At 40.0% G+C, this 21,675-nt stretch overlaps 1 protein-coding gene across 2 annotated transcripts in view; it reads right to left on the bottom strand.

The window, feature by feature from the left end:
* The window catches only part of st6galnac5a (ST6 (alpha-N-acetyl-neuraminyl-2,3-beta-galactosyl-1,3)-N-acetylgalactosaminide alpha-2,6-sialyltransferase 5a), a 72,748-nt gene that overhangs the window by 13,933 nt on the left and 37,140 nt on the right, over positions 1–21,675 (bottom strand). Inside the window, exons 3-5 of one of the 2 annotated variants that reach the window (XR_013094328.1) lie at positions 15,743–16,155; positions 2,984–3,091; positions 1,800–1,933 (exon numbers count right to left, since the gene is read on the bottom strand). Coding sequence is in view for 1 of the 2 variants with exons in the window: in XM_004555223.6 (XP_004555280.1) it covers positions 2,984–3,091; positions 15,743–16,155 (521 nt within the window). In the remaining variant the exon portion in view is untranslated. The remainder of the gene's footprint in view (positions 1–1,799; positions 1,934–2,983; positions 3,092–15,742; positions 16,156–21,675) is intronic. The other variant, XM_004555223.6, reaches the window with a different exon arrangement.

Below are 21,675 nucleotides of genomic sequence, written 5' to 3'. Positions count from 1 at the left end.
ATCACTAATTGCCCAGTGCGATTACAACATACAGTACTATTGTCACTGCTACATTTCTGTGATGCTACCAGAAATTATTTCCACTACTAATTAATTACCCTTGAGCTCAAAGGTCCTATTAATAAACGGTTAACGAATGTGTATTTATGAAGACAATTTGTGAGACTGGTAAACTTATGATACGTACGATGGTCTTTCGTTCTACACGGTGCATTTCAAGGTCCTGCACCCATCCGTCGGTAAACTGTACCTGGGCTTGTTGCAGTGACCTGAAGTTACTAAACTTTCATGAGTGTATGCGCTCACTCCAACAACCGTATGATTATAAATATGCATATAAATATCCTAAGATGAGATAGCTGACTTCATCTAACTAGCAAATGTTGTCCAGGCTACGTTGGTGATACAGTTTTTTTTAATGTGTATGATATTTTTTGTCATGCGATTTTAAAGCTGGTCCTACAACCGCATCCAAGAATAACATGCAGCTTATCTCAGAACCGTCGGTGAAAATTATCCTTGGAGCTAGGTTTAATTGAGCTGCATTTTAAAGAGGTGCAATTTCACAATTTGTGTATATTTTCTAAGTTCACTATTTTGTCATGTGTTGAGAAAAACACAGATTTAAAAATTACATGGTCTAATATTTACATTTAGCATAACTGCAACATTCTTTTTTCGTTTTTTTTTTTTTAAAGACTCGAAAGGACTTGAAATTCAAAATTTCAGACTTGTGACTTTACTCGGACTTTTACACCAGTGACTTGAGACTCGACTCTGACTTGCCTGACATTACTTGAGACTTGACTTGAGACTTGAGGATAAAGACTTGAGACTTACTTGAGACTTGCAAAACAATGACTTGGTCCCACCTCTGCTTATCAACAATAACAAACAATGTTGTTAAACACTGTTTAAAAGAGTCCCCGATTTTCTTTAATTGGAACTTTCAAGAAGAGCGATTTAAAAACGTAAAGTCTGAATCTTATCTGCTTCAGGCTAAAATTTTATTCTAAACTACTGCACTGAATCGAGATTGCTGTCTGACAGCAGAAACAGTCAGATGCTGCATTTTAGTGACACCGGCACTATCTGCCACTTTGCTAGGTTAACCTCTTTAGCTGCTTATTAACACAAATATCTACAAAGCAAATCACATGGCAGAAACTCAATGAAATTAGGCATGTAGACATGGTCAAGAGGAGAATGCAAAGACTGCTTTGAGCTGATAGTAAGGGAGCAGTAACTGAACTCCTTACAACCAAAGTATGCAGAAGAGCATCTCTGAATGCACCACACATCAAACCTTGAAGCCGATGGGCTACAGCAGCGAAAGCCCACAGTGGGTGCCAATCCTGCCTGCTGATAAGAATAACCCGAGGCTACAGCTCATATGAGCTCACCAAAACTGAATGACAGAAGACTGAAAAAATGTTGCCTCGATTTCTTGATTTTTGGATGGTAGGGTCAAATGTGGCATAAACAACATGAAAGAACAGACACATCCTGCCTTGTACTCTCAGTGATGGTGATGGTGAGGTGGTGTAATGTTATGGTGGATCTTTTCTCTCCATAGTTTGTGCCTCTTGGTACCAAGTGAGCATTGTTTAAATGGCACGGGCTACGTGAGTATTGTTGGGATAGTCATCCCGTTATGACCACGGTGTTACCATGGCTGCTTCCAGCAGGATATTTGAGTTTGAGCTGAAATCAACTCAGACTGGTTTCTTTAAAATGGCAGTGAGTTCACTGCACTCAAATGGCATCTATAGTCACTAAATCTCACTCCAATAGAGCACCTGTGGGATGTAGTGGATGTGGGAGATTCTCATCATGGATATACGGCTGACAAATCTGCTGATGCTGTGTGATGCTGTCATGTCAATATCTCAGAGGAACCGTGTTGAGTCTATGCCCAAAGAAAAAGCCAGTTCTGAAGAAAGAAAAGCAAGTGTTTAGTCAGTATATACTGAAAGTACACGGTCCTCATAAGATGGCAATATATAGTTCTGCTTGTCAACAAAATGACTTCTTATCATCTAATCAGCATTATAGTACATGCATTAACCTGACCTAACAAAAAGCATCTCTCAAACAGAAATCACTCTGGTAAAATATGCCTGCCTTCAGGATACACATGAGGCATTATCCCTCATGCACGCATGTTCCAGTTCATCGCTGGGTGCTCTTGTATTTGCATACTGAATAATACAGAACATGTGGAGGACAAAAACATTCGGATTTTAAATGCAATAAAGCAATGCAGCTTTTCAGTTGTCTGTATTCAGAGTTCACGACCAATGTGTGCTTTCCCAGCCTCGGGACCAGATAATCCATTGTGTGTCGGTTCAATTATTGGATATTTTTATTGATGCCACACTGCAGCGAATGAAAAAGTAAAAAGCTTGTTGTGGGGATATTGAATGGTGCAGAAAACAAACCAAATGTATCAGCACAAAAAGGTAGACAAAGCCAGAAAAAGCAAAGGGAGGCATGACTCAAGCTTTAATGCAATAGCAGGGAATTTGACCAGTGAAAGGATTTTCACTAATACAAAATTAGTGAAAATCCTTTCACTGTCGTTTTTCCCCCATCTGAAATTGTACATTGTATTTGGATGATTAGTATAAATCTAACACCTCTGTTAACAGGCACTGGCTCTATAATAATGTTTCTGAAACAGAAGAAAACCCAGGACTCTGTCTTTTCTTTCAACATTATGAATACTTGTCAGTTTACTGAATTATTATGTACTAATACACAAGCAATTTAAGTATTCCAAAACCCTCTCCAGCCACACTGAAATTTCATTTTCAGCTGTCTTAATATATTTAGTTTTAATCTTTCTTATCAGGCGGCTGTGCTGCTATGAATTCATATTTGAAGTTACTGCATTTATGGCTCTCCTTTAAAAAAAATCTCAATGATGGTGCTTGCTGGTGGAGCTGGTGATGATCTTTGACTTTCAGCTCCACTGTCTCACCTGCAGAAGTCAGGCGCCACCATGCCATAGACATTGATCCTATCACACAGCTCCAGGGCGATGGTCATAGTGAACCAGCCGGTGCTCAGCCAGGTCTTCGATATTTTCCTGCAGAGGAAAGGAGGAGGATGTAGGGGGTGAAAGAAGATAGTTAGATGGATTTAATGCATGGGAGACCACAAGGATGAAAACTGAAAAACTTGGATAGATCATTAGAAAATCTCACATTGGCGTATTAGGGCAGAATAAAGATCTCTCTAAATCCTGAGGTCGATATTCCTGGCTGCAAGATCATTCAAGTTCCCCCACAGCTTCATTAAAATACAAATCCATCTTATGCATCGACTGGTACAAATGAACCCTGTCAAATAATCAAATCCTTAATCAGAAAAGAGCCTTGCTCTGCATGAAGTGTCGATAGTTGGATGACATACCTTCAGCATGCAGAACGATCTGCCTGCTTTCAGGAAGAAAAGAGCTGACCGCTAATCAGACATGATGTTATGAAAAAAACTAAATGAAATATTAACATTGTACTTAAAAAAATCTAAATGTGCTCCAACATGTACTCCATCACAGGACTGGAAAAAAAAATGCTGCCTTACTATCATACTTTTTAAAATAATTCCTTGTTGGTTTTGTGTAGATTTGATGGTCTCCAGTGTACTGAAACTCGCAACACTTCTAGAGGTCAATGAAAACCTTTAAGTTACACCTGAAGATGAAATGAAAATAAGCTTAATAATTTTGGTTCAATTTTCAAATGAAGTTTACAATATCGCTGCACTGACATGTTTATAGAGCAGTGCTTTTCATTTAGATTCTAGTATAAAAGCACAGCAGATCTTTGGAAATGACCTTTGGATGCTGATTAAATAAATTCATTCAAACAAAAATATCCCAACAGAGCATGAAGCCCAGCTACTTTGGTGAACCTTCGACCTTTGCCCTTGTACACTGCAACTATGAAAAATATTCAAAAGTAACAAAATTCCCATCAACCTCAGCTGTAGCTGAACAAACCTCATTTAGGAAAAACAAACACAACCCCAGTTATTTGTTTGCTGTTGTGTGGCATGAATCATTTACCTTCTTGCAAATTGTTCTTGGCTCTTTTTATTTTTGATTAATAATGAAACTAAAAATCTGTTTAGCTGCGGTATGAAGCATGTGTTTTTCAGCTTCTGAAGGATTTCAACACAGGAAAAGGCCTGAGAATGACCCTGCTAACCTAAAGGCAAAGTACCAAAGCGGTCTTGGGAGGAAAACTGTACCCAAGTTTCACTGTGACCAAGTGCTTCCTCACAGCGTTACCAGCATGGTCTCATTTTCACAGTATAGTAGCAACAAAACCTCACAATGATACTGATCTCCAGCTCGCTGGCCTGCAGCCACAGCTGTAATCCCTTCCAACTAAAATTCATGCAGATGAGTTGAGCTGCGGTGGTCCAAAAACATTTTGCAAAAATCAGAATTCATCAAATCAACTTATGAAAATTTATTAGAAAATGCATCATAGCTCCCTCGTACACACTGTGAAGTGATTCAAATATGAGCTGATGTAGCAGGTTTGTGCTACAAACTACAGCACAATTGAATCCTTAAGCTGAATTAGACTCAAATGTGGTTCTCATCGAGCTTCCCCTGCTGAACAGCTGAACTATCCTAATGGGAACTGTTATTGGTAACCAGTGGATGCATTAATCTCTCAGTGTTTGATGCACTTTTAGATGGCTTTTGGTAAATAAACACTGCAACTTTTACTGAAGCTTTATGAGAAAAAAATAAATGGAGCACAGTGAATGAGGCAAAATGTGGTCTAACTAATGCATTAAATGCTTTTCCTCTTTCATAATTCAAAGTTCAACACAACTACAAAGGGCAGGCATAAGAGGAAACTATAAAGACACGCAACCTCTAATGTATGCATAATTTTGGCAGATGAAACAAAGCTAAGAAAACCTTATGGTGAAAATGAGTCAGCTGAGGATACACCGACTTTGTCTGATGTTCTTAGGCAATTTGTTTCGCATAATGTCACCATTAATTTTAGATTTCAAAACAAGTTTAGCCTGCATATTGCATTTATACAATGCTCTGGTGATAAAAACAGCAATTCCAGCTCTGGTGGAGTCACGTGTACTCAATGCAAGTAGGGAGATGATGGGATAAAAAGTGAATTGTTTTGACAGTAAATGCTAATGTCAACATATTGCTGACCGCAGGTGTGGTTTTTGCTATGATAACCAACTTGGTTTAGCCTGCTAATAATTTAGTAATTAACACCAATTAAAAAGTAAAGCCACAGATGGATTAGTGAACATGCCAACAAGGCTGGCCTTTACCCGCCATGACATCACTACAAGGAGATGCAGAACGCAAAAGTACAAAGCAAAGCAAGGAAACTACTCCATAAGATTACATAAAAATATGTAAAACAAAGAAAGTTTGTTTCCAGTCAGTATAACTGAAGTCCTACTCAGAGATGATGGGTTCCCAGGCTTTCTGCTTCAGTTTCTGAGTGTGCTTATATAAAAGAGGCAGTCTCGTCATGCGACTCTTCTTCTGCAGAAAATGGGCCAACAAAGTGCCACCTACTCCAGTTTGAGACATTGCAAGAGGTCTTATAAAGAATATAAAAATATATATAAAATGTGAACGACATACTGGCGCTGCAAATAAGGAAAGAGGGGAATACCGACATAAACATCTAATCTTGTGAGTTCAGCGTTTCATTTATTTGTTTACCGCTTATTCTGAGCTCCAAGGTTTTCGTCTAATGTGACATCTGCACAGGTGTGAAACATCAAACATAACAGACTACTTGAGAAGCTCCATTCCATAATGAGGGATACACAGAAACCACTGTGCTGGTTTAATATTCCCAGTGATAAATAGCCTATATTTAGACTGATCAATTACCTGCAGGCAATAAGGGAGCGAGGAAATGTTATCAGTGTTTAAAGTGTATGAGAAGGCATTATAGACAGCACCCTAGAGCGTACCTAAAAAGTTAAACCCTGCTGTTTTGTCATGGCAAGGCTTTAAGTCTATGCTTTGATGCATTTTTAGACAAGCTGTGGTCCAGTGTCGGTCAGACTTTGATGTAAAAAGAAACATCTCGGAGAGCTAAGGAGTAGCTTGCAGATATTGCAGATATTGCAATATCTGCAAGTTGGCAGCAAATTTGCACCATGAATATCCATCCATCCATCCATCCATTCGCTTCCGCTTATCCTTTTCAGGGTTGCGGGTGGTGCTGGAGCCTATCCCAGCTGTCACAGGGCAAGAGGCGGGGTACACCCTGGACAGGTCGCCAGTCTGTCGCAGGGCTAACACATAGAGACAGACAACCATTCACACTCACATTCACTCACGCATTCCCACCTATGGGCAATTTTGGATTAATCAATTAAACTATCCCCCACCATGAATATATTTACTTATATTTATTTATATATTTATATTTACACGTCAACTGCATCACCAACTCAATGCAGGCAAATACCCAGTCAAAGAAAGGAATCCATCTCCCACTCACTGCCTGCAGTCAGGAAAAGAATGAGTGAAAATGTGGCATTTACACACAATATTAAAGTGAAGCTCTGAACATAACCTGCTCCGGAGCCATTATGTGTTCAGCATAAGTTACCATAGTGATCCAGCCAGGTAAAAAGGGATGCACCGTTGTGACACTGAAAACTCTGGCCCATTAATCTCTCTTTATAGAACACCCCTCAGGCAGAGTCACAAAACCTAAAAAAACAGAAGCAAAATGACACAAAACATCTGCAAACATATAGTAAAAGCTCTAGGAGATGCATAACGATAAAACAACTTTGCTGTATGGTTTGTGGTCATTTACAGTATGTGTCTCTTTAAGTTTTTGATGTCTTACTCCACTGTAGGAGATTTGGGGGTCTTTTACTTGTGTAGCCACAGGGCTCTGTTTCTCATCTTGGCTCAGATTTTGTCCTAGTGACAGTTTGAATGCAGAGTTTCTACCATTTCATCACTTCTGAAAACTTTCCCTCAACATCACATGCATCAACTTCTCCGCAGTGCTTCAAAAAATCCCAATCATCAAAGTGACAATGACCGTGAATGTCAACCACATCTGGTGCGATTTAGTTATGCACACATTGCGATCATTATACTGAACCAACAGGATGCTACACGGTAAAGGTGTCAAAAAATTTTCTGCACTCGTTCCTTTGATTCTTTTCCAAGCACAGTTCATTATAGTTTTAAAATGATGCGGCGGAGGAAAAGTGAGCAGGTTCATATTCAAACTCTTGCTTGAGAGCACTTTGACAGCATGTGTTCCTTATCTCCCGACCGGCCTCATCACCCTGCTGCTTCTCAAAGCTTGTTACTCCTTCTTGTCTGTTCCCACACATATGCATCAGGATCCGCAGCATCCGAGGCTTTAACTTGGCAAGACAGAGAAACAAAGCCTGGGCCCTGATAAGAAAAGTCTTGACAAGAACAACCAGGCAGGCATCTCGAAACTCTGCTCGCCTGCTGTTGATGAGGTGACACATTTGGAGTGGAGGGTTTACCTGGCTGTTTGAAAAGGTGTTCAGACCTTCTCTCCCTCGTTTTCTCACAGATACAACAGTGCAGGGAGATGGGGTGGGGTGGGCTTGTGGGGTATATGTCAAGCAAAAATGCTGAAAGAAAGCCCTCTTTAACACCTAAACTTTGAGCATTTCTCTTTCTTAGGAAAGTGGCAGAGAAATGTCTTCCTGGGAAGGCGATAAGGGAGCGAGGAAATGTTATCAGTGTTTAAAGTGTATGAGAAGGCATTATAGACAGCACCCTAGAGCGTACCTAAAAAGTTAAACCCTGCTGTTTTGTCATGGCAAGGCTTTAAGTCTATGCTTTGATGCATTTTTAGACAAGCTGTGGTCCAGTGTCGGTCAGACTTTGATGTAAAAAGAAACATCTCGGAGAGCTAAGGAGTAGACTGCTGTGAAATTTAAGGGAAATCTCGCCGAGGTCCGCACTGAAATAATTAATAAATCATTCAGAGATCTTCACTGGTTTTTTTAATTTTCATGAAAGATTCTGAAAGACAAAATCAACAAGAATGAGTGTTTAAAAGAAGGGATCCACTTCAAAATATTGTTTCAGGAACACAACAAAGAGTTGAAGGTGTTTATTTGGCTTGATATCAATCACCTATGAGACAACAGTCATCACTTCATTTCAGTTTTATTCATCTAGTACCAGCTAACCAGTCATTTGAATGTGACATATTATAAGGTAGTTGCAGTGAGGTTTCTTACTGTTAAAAAGGGAGTTTTTCCTTCCCGCTATTTGCCAAGTGCTTACTCAAAGGGGGTCGCTTGATTAATGGGGTATTCTCTGTGTTTTTGTAGGGCCTTTACCTTAAAATATAACGCGACTTGAGGCGGTTGTTGTTGTGATTTGGTGCCATATAAATAACATTGAATTGAGCCAGGCTCAGGGACAGCAGTCATCTTCTTGGACCAGTTGCAAAGTGAGAGGCAGGAAAACAAAGAAGCTTGCTTTTTCACAAAGAGCCAGGTAGATTTGGATTGTTGTTTTTCCCTTAAAAAAATAAAAATCATTCTAAAAACTACTTGTAAAATATTTTTCTTAGCTCTGTACAGACATTAAGATTTCACCAACGTCTGAAATATTTTGCCTTGCTACTTTTATCCTCCACAGTGGGAACTTTTGAAGATGCTCATTCGGTTAAATAAAAATAGCGGAGGACAAACATGCACTACAGCTACAGTAAATAGAGACTATAAACCCAGTCTTCGTTTGCTTTCTTCCTTCAAATCAAGCAAAAAAAAAAAACAACCTCTTCAGGTACAGCCGCTCCTTATTTCTCTGTGGTCCAATAAAGCTTTGTGTTTGCTGGAAAAACGCACCACAAAATGGATGTTGATTTAAAATGTGGTTGAACAATCCAGACCCACCAAATCAATCGGCCCACACTGGCCACAGTGTTATGAACAGTGACAACACCCTTTTGTGTGACTTGCTGCTTTATTAGAGTCTGTCCATGCAGCAGACAACGCTGTCGACCCAGTGATGCTATCGCAGAAGAAGCACAGGCTTCTCATTTTCTTTTAATTAAGACAGGACCCAGTTTGTCTGGAACATGCTGATTTGTTTTGATATGCAAACATGGCCACCGGGCTTTAATATAACAACAGCCCTGTCTCTCAAACACACACACACACACAGGCTTACATACACACAAGCTCTTCTTTTGCAAATTAGAAAACTTTGAGAGTTCAAAGCACAGCATTTTGACACCAACCAATCTGTGGTGGATGTGTGGAGGTCTTAGTCAGAAGGCATGCAGCTAATCTCACTTAAGAAGTCTTCCTCATTTCCTTGTTTATGAACATGCTGATGAATAATGTGGTGTGAAATGTCAAGCTCTTAGCTTCAATGACTGTCTTTTAAAAGGACTTGAGGCAAGCTGTGAGTGGGACGACACATTTATGCCTGTGAAGGAGAGCAGTGCTGCTTCTCATGTTTACATGGTTTGGGATTGCAAATCCAGAAAAGGTACACATGTAGCTATAAGTTTAATTGCACGTTGAGCTTTCTTTTTTGAGTCTTAAAATCACATTTCTATATTTCAACATAAGATTTTGCTTTCCATTGCATTTCATTCCTAACAAGAGAAATGACTGTTAAATCTCTTTGGGGTGGATGGAGTTGGGTTTTTTAGTTATATTTGTGCAATTGTGGTCAGAAGTTTATGATCATGAATGTCATGGTAATTTGGGGTTTTTAATGATTTCCTAGATTTTTTATAGATGCTTGAAACTTTGTTACACACTAACATTAGGTTTCTGGAATGGTCGTCCCAAAGCCTCGACCTCAACCTTTTTAAAAATTTGTGGACTGCACTTAAAAGCCAGGTTGGTGCCAGGAAATCGAGGAAATTTGAATGAACTTCACCAGTTATGCCAAGCAGAGCTGGTCAAATATCCAGCCCAAACTATGTTAGGAACTTGCACCTTGCAAAGATGATTTTTATAGCCACCAAAAAGCTTTTAAGGGACATTTAACCAAATATTAGTGTGAGTGTATGGATATATTTGAGCTGTACTTTTGAGTCTGTGTGGATCAGAGAAGATTCTAAATAAATTCAAACTTGTGCATCCAATTCGGATTTTTAAAGCCAATACAGATGGTTGCTGTTTATTTTTCAACCCTGGGAAAAGAAAAGTTTAAAAAAATAATTAAAAGCCCCAAATGACCACAATGACTGACCACTGACTGCTACTATACATATATAGCAGCTATACTGTCTTTGAGCCTATTATTGTTATTACTGTGTGAAGGTCACATACAGGTATGATTTGCTGTTGTAAGTTCAAGCTGAAACATCTGTGAAGCATCATTATTTCATAACACTCCTATAAAGAAAAAGTATAAAAATATCTGAGTTCATTTTGTGTGTGCACACGGTTATTTATACCTGACACTTTCATCCTGAGTGATTGCAGTGTTTAGGGTTGATTACTAATTTAAACTCCTTCACTTTTTCTAGTCGCCTCTGTATCTACTTGACTTCCACATCACGTTCTGTCTGATCACAGTTTCTCTTGTATTTCGCTCTTTTTTATATCCATGGAAATGGCAGCAATAATGTGGCCTGAATATGTTTTGTTTGCAGTCTGCTTCCACATATAATCTTTTCCTACTACTGTACATTCCCCTCATTATATGTATTTTCTAATGTTCATTCCCTACAAGCAGCAAACCTGAATCCTCGCTTCAGTTTGGTGTTGGACTGTAAATTGACTTCAAGTTCAGACTTTAGACTGCACTCTTCAATTCTGTGAGAGCAGAAGTCTTTAAACAACGAAAATCTATGTAGAAATAGTGGAAATCTCCACACCGCATGCATTGATATGAGGCACATCACTTTTCTTCCATCAGTTTGTGTTGTTTGTTTGACCAATTACACCTTTATCTTGGTCATAATAGCTTAAGCAGTCCTGTGACATTTCATGAGTCACAGCAAAGGTTTTGCCCACCTTCAACCTGAGCAAAAGTCTTATCATCCAAAATAAGTGGAAACGTGTGGGTGTCTGCATGGCCTTTAAAGGTTACTTGGTTTGTAAATGTGTCCTATTCTTTTCATTTAGCAGGGAGCTTTTTCACTGCTGGGCCTGTTGAATATTCTCAAATTTTAGATCAAAAGATCACAGGTTCTTCGTTTTGGGCTCTTATTTCTAAAAAGGCATACAAATCTCAGTTTAAGCACGCTCTAAAAATATCACTTTTAACTTGTAACTTATAAATCTCAAATCAACTTAAATTTTTTTCCACTCACTGTTTTGTAAGTTCAACTTAGAAGATCTGTACTGTTACCTTAAATATCAGTTGCACTGATATGGGCTGTCACTGTTGCTCTTTCTTGCTCATTCAAAATGTCAATATCACTATTCTTGTCCAGTGATCTGTCAGGGCTCTGAGCCAATCAGCCTCGAGCCCGTGATCTTTACAGATCTGTCAATCTGCCTTTCAAGCTGTCTGTCATGTATCCCTCCTCTTTCCATCTCATCTGGCTTGCTATCTGCTGCCTGCTCTGTCTACTCTGCAACACCATCAAGAGAGAACACCCAACTTCTTGGTAGATCAAATGGTGGCAATGAAGGACAACACATCTTTGGTTGGCAAACAAGGATAAAGACTTAATTTAGGATTATATCGTCGCTGTAGCAAATAGCCTTGTTGATTTCTATAGGCTTTATCTGGCAGAGAACCCTATGTGGTAACTGTGAAAGACATCAAAATTGTCCTCCCCAAACCTCTCTGTGGTTGTAGAAGTATATGGAGTTGTCCCAGCCAGTCAGCAAAAATCAGGTGATGTGACAGGTAGTGACATAAATGCATCTTAACAATCTGAAGTTGCCTGGAGCATTTCAAACTTCAGTGTTCTTCTGGAATTTGGGAAATTCTGTTTTTCACCCCATCTACTCTTACATCACTGACCATAACATCGAAAGTAACAGTGGTAAATTTGACATATGATGTTTATGTAGTATTTCTAGAAATTAGTGAAACTTTATGCCATGAAAAGTGGTGGGACCGTATCGTCACCTAAAACTGGCAAGTCGATTTTCAGACATACATCAGATGCATTTAATAATTTAATTTAATATATTGGTATTAATTTTACTGTGAGTCGTATTACTGCTAATTGATTTAGTAATTTGAAATCTGTGACTTACTTAGTTTTGATTTAATTACTTCTTGTTATATTTAAAATTTATATCTATAATTTATTTTAATTTTTTTAGAAGATCCTCACTATTACTGTTAAAATGCACTCTTTTCTTTTGCAGCTGCTGCTCTGCTCTTTTATGGAAAGACGGAGACTGTTGTTGTGTCAGCCCGTCAAATACCATGCTTTAGGATAGCACAACCTATACTTAGGTGTATACACACGCTCAATCAAGTCTATGAAATTTCACCAAGTGACATGAAGTGGTTGCCTAGACGACCGGACAGGACTGTACTTTTATATTTGTGTTACATTTGTGAGCATTTTCAGTCAATAAAAATGTTCCTTTGAGTTTATAAGTTTTTCTTACATCTTTAACATATACACTTTGTAGAAAATATTTTACTTTAAATAACCGAGGAACCATTGAGGGTAATTTCCATGACCTTGATTAGCAACATAGAATTTTTTTAAAAGTCACAAACATAACATAACCAATAATGTCTCCCAATAACACTCTAGGGGTCAACTTTTTTATTTCAAAGTATGTAACATTATGTAGAAGTGTGTAGAATTGTGTAGCCACACAATGTTAGGTCATTTCCACGGGAATAACACTGTGGACAGATCTGCAGGCTTCATCTGCCAATCACTGGCAGATTTCTTGCAGCAGACCCTTTTATTTTGTTTTGGGAACCAGCGTAATGTTGCAGTAGAAGAAGGGGAGTTGGCCAGAAGGACAGAACTACAAAGGTCACCGCAGACCGTGTTTACAACCCAAACTGAAACACCTCTACATAACCTGCAGAAAACGTATTACAAGTCAAAACGTTGCTTTAAGATAAGCTCAAAGTTAAGTTTTGCTTCTGCTTACTGTAAATCCTGCTTAAGATCAAAACTGATCAAAAGTCAGCTTTATAAATGAGTCCCTTTCAGCTGTTCTTCACAGCTATGTAATTTGTCCACTGCTCCAGCTGTCTCCTTGCTCTCTGATGCACAGCTGCCCTGCTGTGGCTTTTCTCTTTTCCTTTTTTTGACCAATGTTCATAAGCCATCAAAGCGCGCTTCAATACGACTGCCAAGGTTTGATGTAAGATGCACTGTTAAAGGGATTCAACCTAGATCTTTTTGATAGGTGACCTATCTCAAATCATCATATTTTACACTGCAGCTAGCTCCAGCAGAAACCACAGTTGGGCTGTTAACAATTACCACAAAGCATCATGGGAACAGAAAACACAGACAAGGGAGAAAAAAGTTATTTCAAAAGCTAATTTGACTCTAATCACCAGTTAAGGCTCATTCTAGGAATTTACCAGAAAGGATGCAGAGGGACACCTGCTTCCCTTCTCTCTTCTGTATGTGTTATTAAAAACTGCAGGATGTGGCATCATCCTAAACCATATTAGTTCTCTTTACTGAAAAGGCATAACCCATAATTACAATTAAGCTTGCAGGGTTGCCGATTGCACGGTTGATTACCCAGAAGCTCTGCTTTTAATGCTGCGGCCACAGGCTCCCAGTTCTTAAATAACACGGGATTCATTTTCCAAATTAGATAAAATATTGCTTCATAAAGGTACGAGACATTTTGCATGCACAGAGCTTCTGTTAAATTTTTATCTCAAGCATTACAAAGATATACACTAATATATTAAGGCTTTATTTCTCTCTGCTTCCACGCTCCATGGAGCAGAAAGGACCTCGAATAATTCTCACTGATGTTAATGCCTGGTGCTAGAAAGGATGAGAAACTGTAAATACGAACAATAACAGAGAAAGCCTGCTCACTGTAAACATTTACCATGATTGTAGGCACAGATTCTGAAGGATTGATGTCTGAGCCATTCACCAAATCCTCTGCTCGGCGATTTCCCCCACGGCATCTATCTTAAGCTGAAGTCAGATTCAATCTCCGATGACACCCCAAACAAAGGCTCAGATAAAGCGACGGAGACACAAACAGTGTTTGTATGGGTGGGTTTTCATTAAGAGTTAATGGCCACAGGGCTGAGAACTCATCTCCGACTCATTAAAACGGAGTCCTTTAACACTGTTCATTTTGCAACTGAAACTCGGGGTAATTTTTAGGAGGCCATTAGGACACCACACAAAAGAAAGTGAAAGCTTGTTTTGTCACTTTCATTCCTTTCTTTACTACTTTAAAGTAGATCCCTCTGAGACCCATTCAAGTAGTTTTGTAAATAAATTACAATATCTGAGACTTCTTTATGCGAGAAACTTGCACGTTCATGTTTCCATGACATCCAGGTTTACTTGCTAAAGTCTGTTTTTCAAACACAACACGGATTATGAATGCAGAGGCATGCTTTGCAACCACCTACTCTTGTCCATTTAGTTTAAGGGTTTCCTGCAAGCATGGTACGTACTGTATTACTAAATGCATAGCCATGGTTTGACAGACATATACACTTTTACAACACAAAAGAAGCTGACTTTCATACGGTGCTGGAATAAAAGAGACTATTTGGGAGAAGGCATATGGTATAGTTACTATAGACTATGTGCTCTGAATTGGATCAGGCCAGATTTATGGTCCCACTTTTGTTTCTCAGCCTACACAAAAATAAGGATTGTGGAAGTTCAAACAAGACGTGTTTATAGTCCTCAAACAGCATTGTCTGTGACTCAAATGTTATGTGTAGGTTGAAATCTGATTGGATAAAAAGTTTGCTTGAACAGAAAACGGAAAAATCAGAGACGGGTTCACAATAAAGATGAAGGAGCTCAAAAGACAACAAAGATCAAAGAAAGATGGCTGAGAAGAACAAACGATGGCTGCAGAGGACAGTTTTAAGCATTTGGTTTCACTCCATTACAAGATGTTCTTTGCACTGTGAGTTTTGTCTTTTACATAAGCCCAACTAAAGGACCAACAACAGCACAGACAAACAAGAGAAGCCAAAGTTAACATATCTTTGGTCCCGCATGCATTCTTGCAATGCAAAAACTCCACATAACAAAAATGCAACACTATTCCAGCATCATTATCAGTAACATGAGCTCATTGTAAAGCATTCGCCGTCGGTAAGTCGTGCACCAAATTCATCAATTTACTAATCTTTGTGCACTATGCGTTGGAAAAGTTTGGACAAATTCACAAGAGAAATATGGCTGAATTTTCTGCTGATGTAATAGCTGAAGAAGCTGTGAAACTTGTAGCTTGAAAAGTATTGACTGTGCTGCCCTGAAGGTCAGATGAATCACACAAGTGAATGAAATTGGTAGTGACTGAAAATCTTTCCTTGCTTTCGATACAGTATGTGGGAGGGACTACAGCCTAGTGGCATATGGTTGATTTCCACAGGGATAGTGACATGTGAACGTTTGACTGATCAGATAATAACGCATTTGTACAAACTATAAAAATCAACCTGTTAAGTTTGTTTAAGGGCAGAATGATTAAAACTTTATAAAACTGATTAAATATTAATTAAATTATAGCTTTAGCTGAACTATTATTAGACTCCTGATGATGATGGGTTCTGATGCAGTGACGCCCTCACCTGTCCTTGCCGGTCTCCTTCTTGAAGAGTTCATCAAACTGCAGCATCTTCTGCCAGGAGATCATGTAGACTTTGAGCTTGGGGAGCACCTCTTTCATGAGCCTCAGGTTGTTGTACACAAGGCCCTTCCCATCATGCCTCATGTAGTTGCTGGGGCCCCAGAAGATAAATACTGTGTCCTGGCTGGCGTTGAGCAGTTCGTTGCGACTTCTCAAGACCCGCTGCATGCTGGAGTGTGCAATGACACGCAGGGAGGTGCGGTGACCGACGTCACGGGCGTAACCTCTGGCGGTGGGAGCGTCGTTCATGCGGATCACGCACTCGGCCCGGTCGATCTCTTCACCTCGACCGCCTCCAATGAGGTGACCTGAGCTAGTCACCAGGGTGCAGGTGTGGCAGTGCATCCTGAGAGGCTGAGTGAGAGAAGAGGGCAGAGAAGAAGAAGAAGAAAAAAAAAAAAACAAGTAAGCAAACATGAACTTTCTCACAATATTTGGCTTCCACATCCTTCCGTGAATACCCCTGAAGCACAGCAGCAGAATTTCTGTTCGTTTTCTGCAGTTATTTGTTTGTAAGTCTACAAACTATTTTTTCCACAAGTCAAAAATGCTGTGAAGTTCTGTTTAGCCTTGGTTTATACAGAGAAATGCAAAGCAGACAGAAATGCACACCTAGGGGAACTTTGGTAAAAAGCTTCACAATGTATTTGAGGCAGAAAATGCTTTGTTGACAAATGGGTAGCGACAGAGCCTCCTGGGTATATGTAGCTTGTCATATTGCTTTGCGATTGGTAGAAACCCTGGGGTCTTATAAAGGATTCACCTTAAATCTTTCTCTCACTCCCACACAACAGAAAAATGTGTGTTTACCTCCAAAACCAACACCAAGATGCAGAAAATCACCTGCAATACTTTATGGGAAACTCACAAAACATTATATTGTTAAAAAAATACAGCACACAGGACAACCATGTCAATAGAAACAACTATCACAACAATATTCACCATTATACTGACAGCTGTAAGGATAGCATAAATACTGCTTTTGCCTGATGAACATGAGGGTATTTACAACATGAACATATTTATTTGAATTCATTTCTACTTTGTAGATGGTGTTTTTCTTCTTGCTCCTGTCCATATATGAGCTGCCACAGCAGAGCTCCTTTTTTCTTTTGCTCTATTATTAAAGCAGCGGATTATGTTCATTTCCAGGCTTGTATTTTTGGACTCTAATACAGCTGCTTTTCACAATTCACAGTTAGAAGCATTTTTTTGAATTTTACTTTACATGCTGAGCCATGGTGCAGCATAAAATAAACAAGCTCCCTTGCCCTCCCTTTACGCCAGCTTAATTCTGATAAAGGAAGGATGGTGAAGGGTGTCAAAACTGGCTTTAATATTTGGAACTTTGGCCATGTGTTATACTAATATCCATCCGCGTAACAGTATATGACAGAGAATAAGGAAAATAAGTAATTAATGAATAGCGAATGAATAGGTCTCTTGTTCATTTTAAATTACATCTGTGTCTATGACTAAAAACATACAACACCACGGCCCGCTGATGTAAGTGTGACCTCTTTTTCACTACGGCATGCACATAAATCATTTGCATAGCCCTATTGATATATGTAAAGCTGCCCTGCATGTTGTTGGTATGTATGAAGCTGCTGCACATATGCTTTGCATGTATTTGTGGGCATGTCTGTGATTCCCCCCGCACTGCCACACATACACAGACACACACCCCTGCACCGAAAATCAATGATATGCAAACCAGCCCTGCAGAGCCCTCTAATGTGCCCTGAAATATCACCCCAGCTGATACGTGTGGTAGTTATTTACACTCTTATAGCCATAACAAATTTACATTTTCTTGGCATTAATAAGAACAAATGATAATAGCCTGATATGTGTGGGGGTGGAGCGGGGGTGGAGGAAGATGTGCCATTATCGTCGTCATCTGCCGACTTTGACTTAGTGGCAGATTAGTGGCGGAGCGGGCTCATCTGTTTAATGAGACCTTAAGGTGCAGGGAGAAAAAAGGGGGGGGGGGGGGGGGGTGACAGAAAGATGGAAAAGAGGCAGGAACGAAAAGAGGACCACAGAAGAGGTACGGAAATCAAGGATATGTAAAGGAGGGAGAGAGAGAGGGCCAAGAGAGAGATAGATGGAGGCACAGAGAGCCACACTGGTGCCATCGTGTTTGATGAAATGTTGAGCTAATGAGGTCCTGGTGGTCTACATCATCACCAAGAACAGCACCAGCATCCATCAGTTCCTCTCGTCTTCCCCTGGCCCTTCCTCTCCCACCTGGCAGAGCTTTGACAGCTAATCTGGCTGAAGAGCTGCGACACCAGCGGAGCAGGTCAGAAATCCCATTTTTACCCAGGGGCTTTTAAGTGGCTCTATAGACCTTATTCTCTCCTCCTCTGTCTCACGGAGCATTTAAGTGGGCCTTGCTGGCCAGAATTGGCCTCTTTGGGGAGCTCGGTCAGGCTATTACTAAGAAATAAGCTGCATGCTTTGGACGAGGTTCTCCATTCCAGTCGGAATTACGTGACCCATCCAATATGGTGGTTCTGGGTTGAGGCGATAAAGTCCAGGTAAACTGTGGTTTACCTCGAGATGGGACGCAAGCGCCTGCTGACTCCAAAGAACCGAAAATATCTTTCACATCCAATTTATCCTCGAAACCCCCCTGAAATTCGAACTCCATTTAAAGATTCATGCAACAAATGGTTTATAATTCAAGACACATCTATCATTTATGTCTTTGAAATCGCTGCCTTTGTTCCTCCTTAGTGAACAAAATGCCTTTGAACATAATTAAAAGATATGCTACATTTAAACTTTGACTGTTAAGAGTTTTTCTTTCTTTTATCAGTTTCTGGTTACAACACCTGATCAAAGCTGTGATCAATAATGCAACTCAGTGAATTTCCCAATCCTGATTATGTTTTGTCTTACCAGCAGTGGGGAAAAGACACAGATGAGGGGGAAAAAAAATCAGAAAAAGTATTTTCTGCTGTACCATAAAACAGTCTAGCTGCTCTGATTAAAAGCTTTTCTGATTTTTCCAGGAATCTTTTTATTTTTGAGATAATTCAGCAGAATAAAAAAAAACTATTCCACTGAGCCACAGTTTCTCTATAAAAGGGTGATTTTATGTAAAGGCTGGGAGGAGTCGTTCTGCAGTAGGTATACGACAAACTGTGCAGTTCTTTAGGGAGTGAAAGGTAATTTTATCCAATTTCAGTGGTACTTCATATTTTTCTCCAGCACAATTTAAAGGAAAATAGTCTACTTTTAAGCCAGTAGTCATTCACCAATCAGCTATTACAATAAAACCAGCTGACTAATACTGTGTAGGTCCCCCTCTTGCCACAAAATAACCGAGGCACCTCTGGGAGGTATGGCGATTTCCAGTGGTTTGTAGCGCTGGTGACAAATCCTTTCAGTCCAGTGGGTATGGGAGGGAGGGGCTTCTTGGCCTTTAACAATCTTTGAGTAGGTGTTGTGTGTCAAAGCACCATTTACATACCAGCAGTAAAGCTGCTTTGCTTTTGTGGCGGTTGGGAGTACAATAATTTTAAAAACTGCAAAACACTGGTAAACACGAAACTCTAGGCCCCTGACTGTTACTCAAAAGCAGTGTGTATCTGGGGCCTCTTAACATCTCACACAATTTCATTTAAAAAGGTAGCATTTCACACACAAAGAAAGATTTTTGATAAGTCTAAAATGTTCGTCTTCATAGCTGAACATGACCTGCAGATGCTTTTTTGTTGTTTCACTTACATCAGTTCTCTAATAAGCCTTTAAAGGAATCACCTCAGTCTGTAGGCTTACTTGTGACTCTTTGAGTTTCCAAAAGTAGAATGAGAGGCAGAGCCTTCAGCTCCCAGCCCGCTCTCCTGCGGAAGCAGTTCTGGCTTAGGAGACAGACACCCTCTCTACTCCTAAGATTAGACTTAAAACTTTCCTTTTTGATAAAGCATACAGTTAGGGCTGGAATCAGTTGACCCTGAAGCATCCCTTACTTATCCTGCTATAGGCTCAGGCTGCTGGGGGTCTTCCTGCGATACCCTCTGCATTTCTTTTCCACTCACCTCTTTTCACTCCCCAGGTGTTTATACACCACGGCTGTATGTTGTTAAATTTGATCTCATCTCTCACACAGTCTGTGTTTTGTTGTCTGTCCCTATCCTCTCTTTCTTCTCTCCTCTTTCCCCTCACTCTACCCAACCAGTCAGAGCAGATGACTGCCTCTCACTGAGCCTGGTTCTGCCAGAGGTCTCTTCTTTTTACAAAAGGAGTTTTTTCTTCACATCATCGCCTGGTGCTTGCGCATAGAGCATCACATGATTGTTGCCTTTTTTTTTTATATTGTCCGGGCTTTACAGTAACACTGATACATCAGGGATTTTCCTAAAAACTACTTTTCAGACACTTACACAAGAAAAAACATCAGCAAACAGATCATTGTTATTTACATTTAATAGTCTCAACTTTCACAACGAGCAGTTGTTTACAGTTCGCAGCTCCCTCTAGTTGACCTTCACTTTCCTGTCGTTCCCTCTCTGCAGCACTGCTTTTGCTACCTACTGTGCTGCAGCTATTAGAACCTGTCCTCATCCTCAGGGTGTCAAATACTGGCAAGGTATCGAAGCCAAAGGACACCTTGCGCATATCTCTGAGACGCCAGCGGCTTTGGCAAAACTGCAATATTTGATGCCCTTGAAAGAAGAACATGCTGGCAATTATAGCCATGCCGTCTGAACTGCCAAAATGACTTTGGCCTGCTGAGAATCAAGCCAATCTAATGGTTTGAAGAAATCTGATTGTCTGTTTGACATTTTACCAGTTCTCTCCAGGTAGATTTCATTACTGACAAGTGAGGTGCTGGATCCAGTGAAATAAGTGCCGGTCCCAGTCTGGGAGGCTCCAGCTCCTATTCTAGCAGGATCTGGGACAAATTAAGCCCTGCAGAAGAGGACATAACAGAGAAGTTGAGACCTCAATCTCTCTTATATTAAACCTTCATGACATCCTGAGAGCTTGTTTGGATTTTTTTAAGCCAATGCAATGACTAAGCAACAATAAACAATTTTATCTATGTATTATTTCAAGGAAACTCAAGGTTTGCAACTAACTATTGATTATTTAGCAATGGTTATTTTTGCAAAACAGATTCTAACCGTATTTGGTGAAAGTTTAAATCTAAAACAACCCATAAAAAGAATAAAACTATTCCAGCATAAATAACTTCCATTTAAAATCATCTCACGTTTTTTTTATTTTATTTTATAGTAAGGTGTTTCTCAGAGAGATGAAGGATAACCTTGTCCCACTTGTGGGACTTGCCGTGAACCTGCCGTGTTTTTTTTAAAGCCCATCCATCCACGGTGTCCTAGTAAAGGAACAAAAACAACAACATGCACACAGACAACAGCCAGTCACTGTCTGATCTGTGCTCAACCTGCCAGAGCGACAACCCAGAGCGAGGAGGCCGCCCTCCTCTGTTTCCTCATTCTGTCTGCATCTGAACACTCCGCTTCCACCGGGCCTGTCCTTCACGGGGCTGCAGGAACAATCAGTACCTCCACACCACACAACCCGCCTGACTACCTGACCCGAAGAAAACATGGCTGTCAGAGCTGGGTGGGGGATTAACTTTGAGGGATGGTGGAGGTGATGAAAGAGAGAAGCAGTTCAGCTCCAGACCACCTGGGGAGGCGTGAAGAAGGAAACGGAATAGCTGGGTGGGTATTTGGGGGCCATTACGGTCTGGTGTTGAACTGAATAAACATGATGTTTGCCATTCAAGATATATTTCTTGTCATATTAATGTCCTTTTGATCTTGTGTGTGAGTCAGAAGGCTGGCATTATTGAGTGACATTTGCAAAGTATATATAAGAGTATATAAG

The sequence above is a fragment of the Maylandia zebra genome, linkage group LG18, assembly GCF_041146795.1.
Source record: "Maylandia zebra isolate NMK-2024a linkage group LG18, Mzebra_GT3a, whole genome shotgun sequence".
Classification (NCBI taxonomy): Eukaryota; Metazoa; Chordata; class Actinopteri; order Cichliformes; family Cichlidae; genus Maylandia; species Maylandia zebra.
The sequence above is the reverse complement of the archived record's forward strand: the minus strand, read 5'-3'. Positions and strand labels throughout refer to the sequence as shown.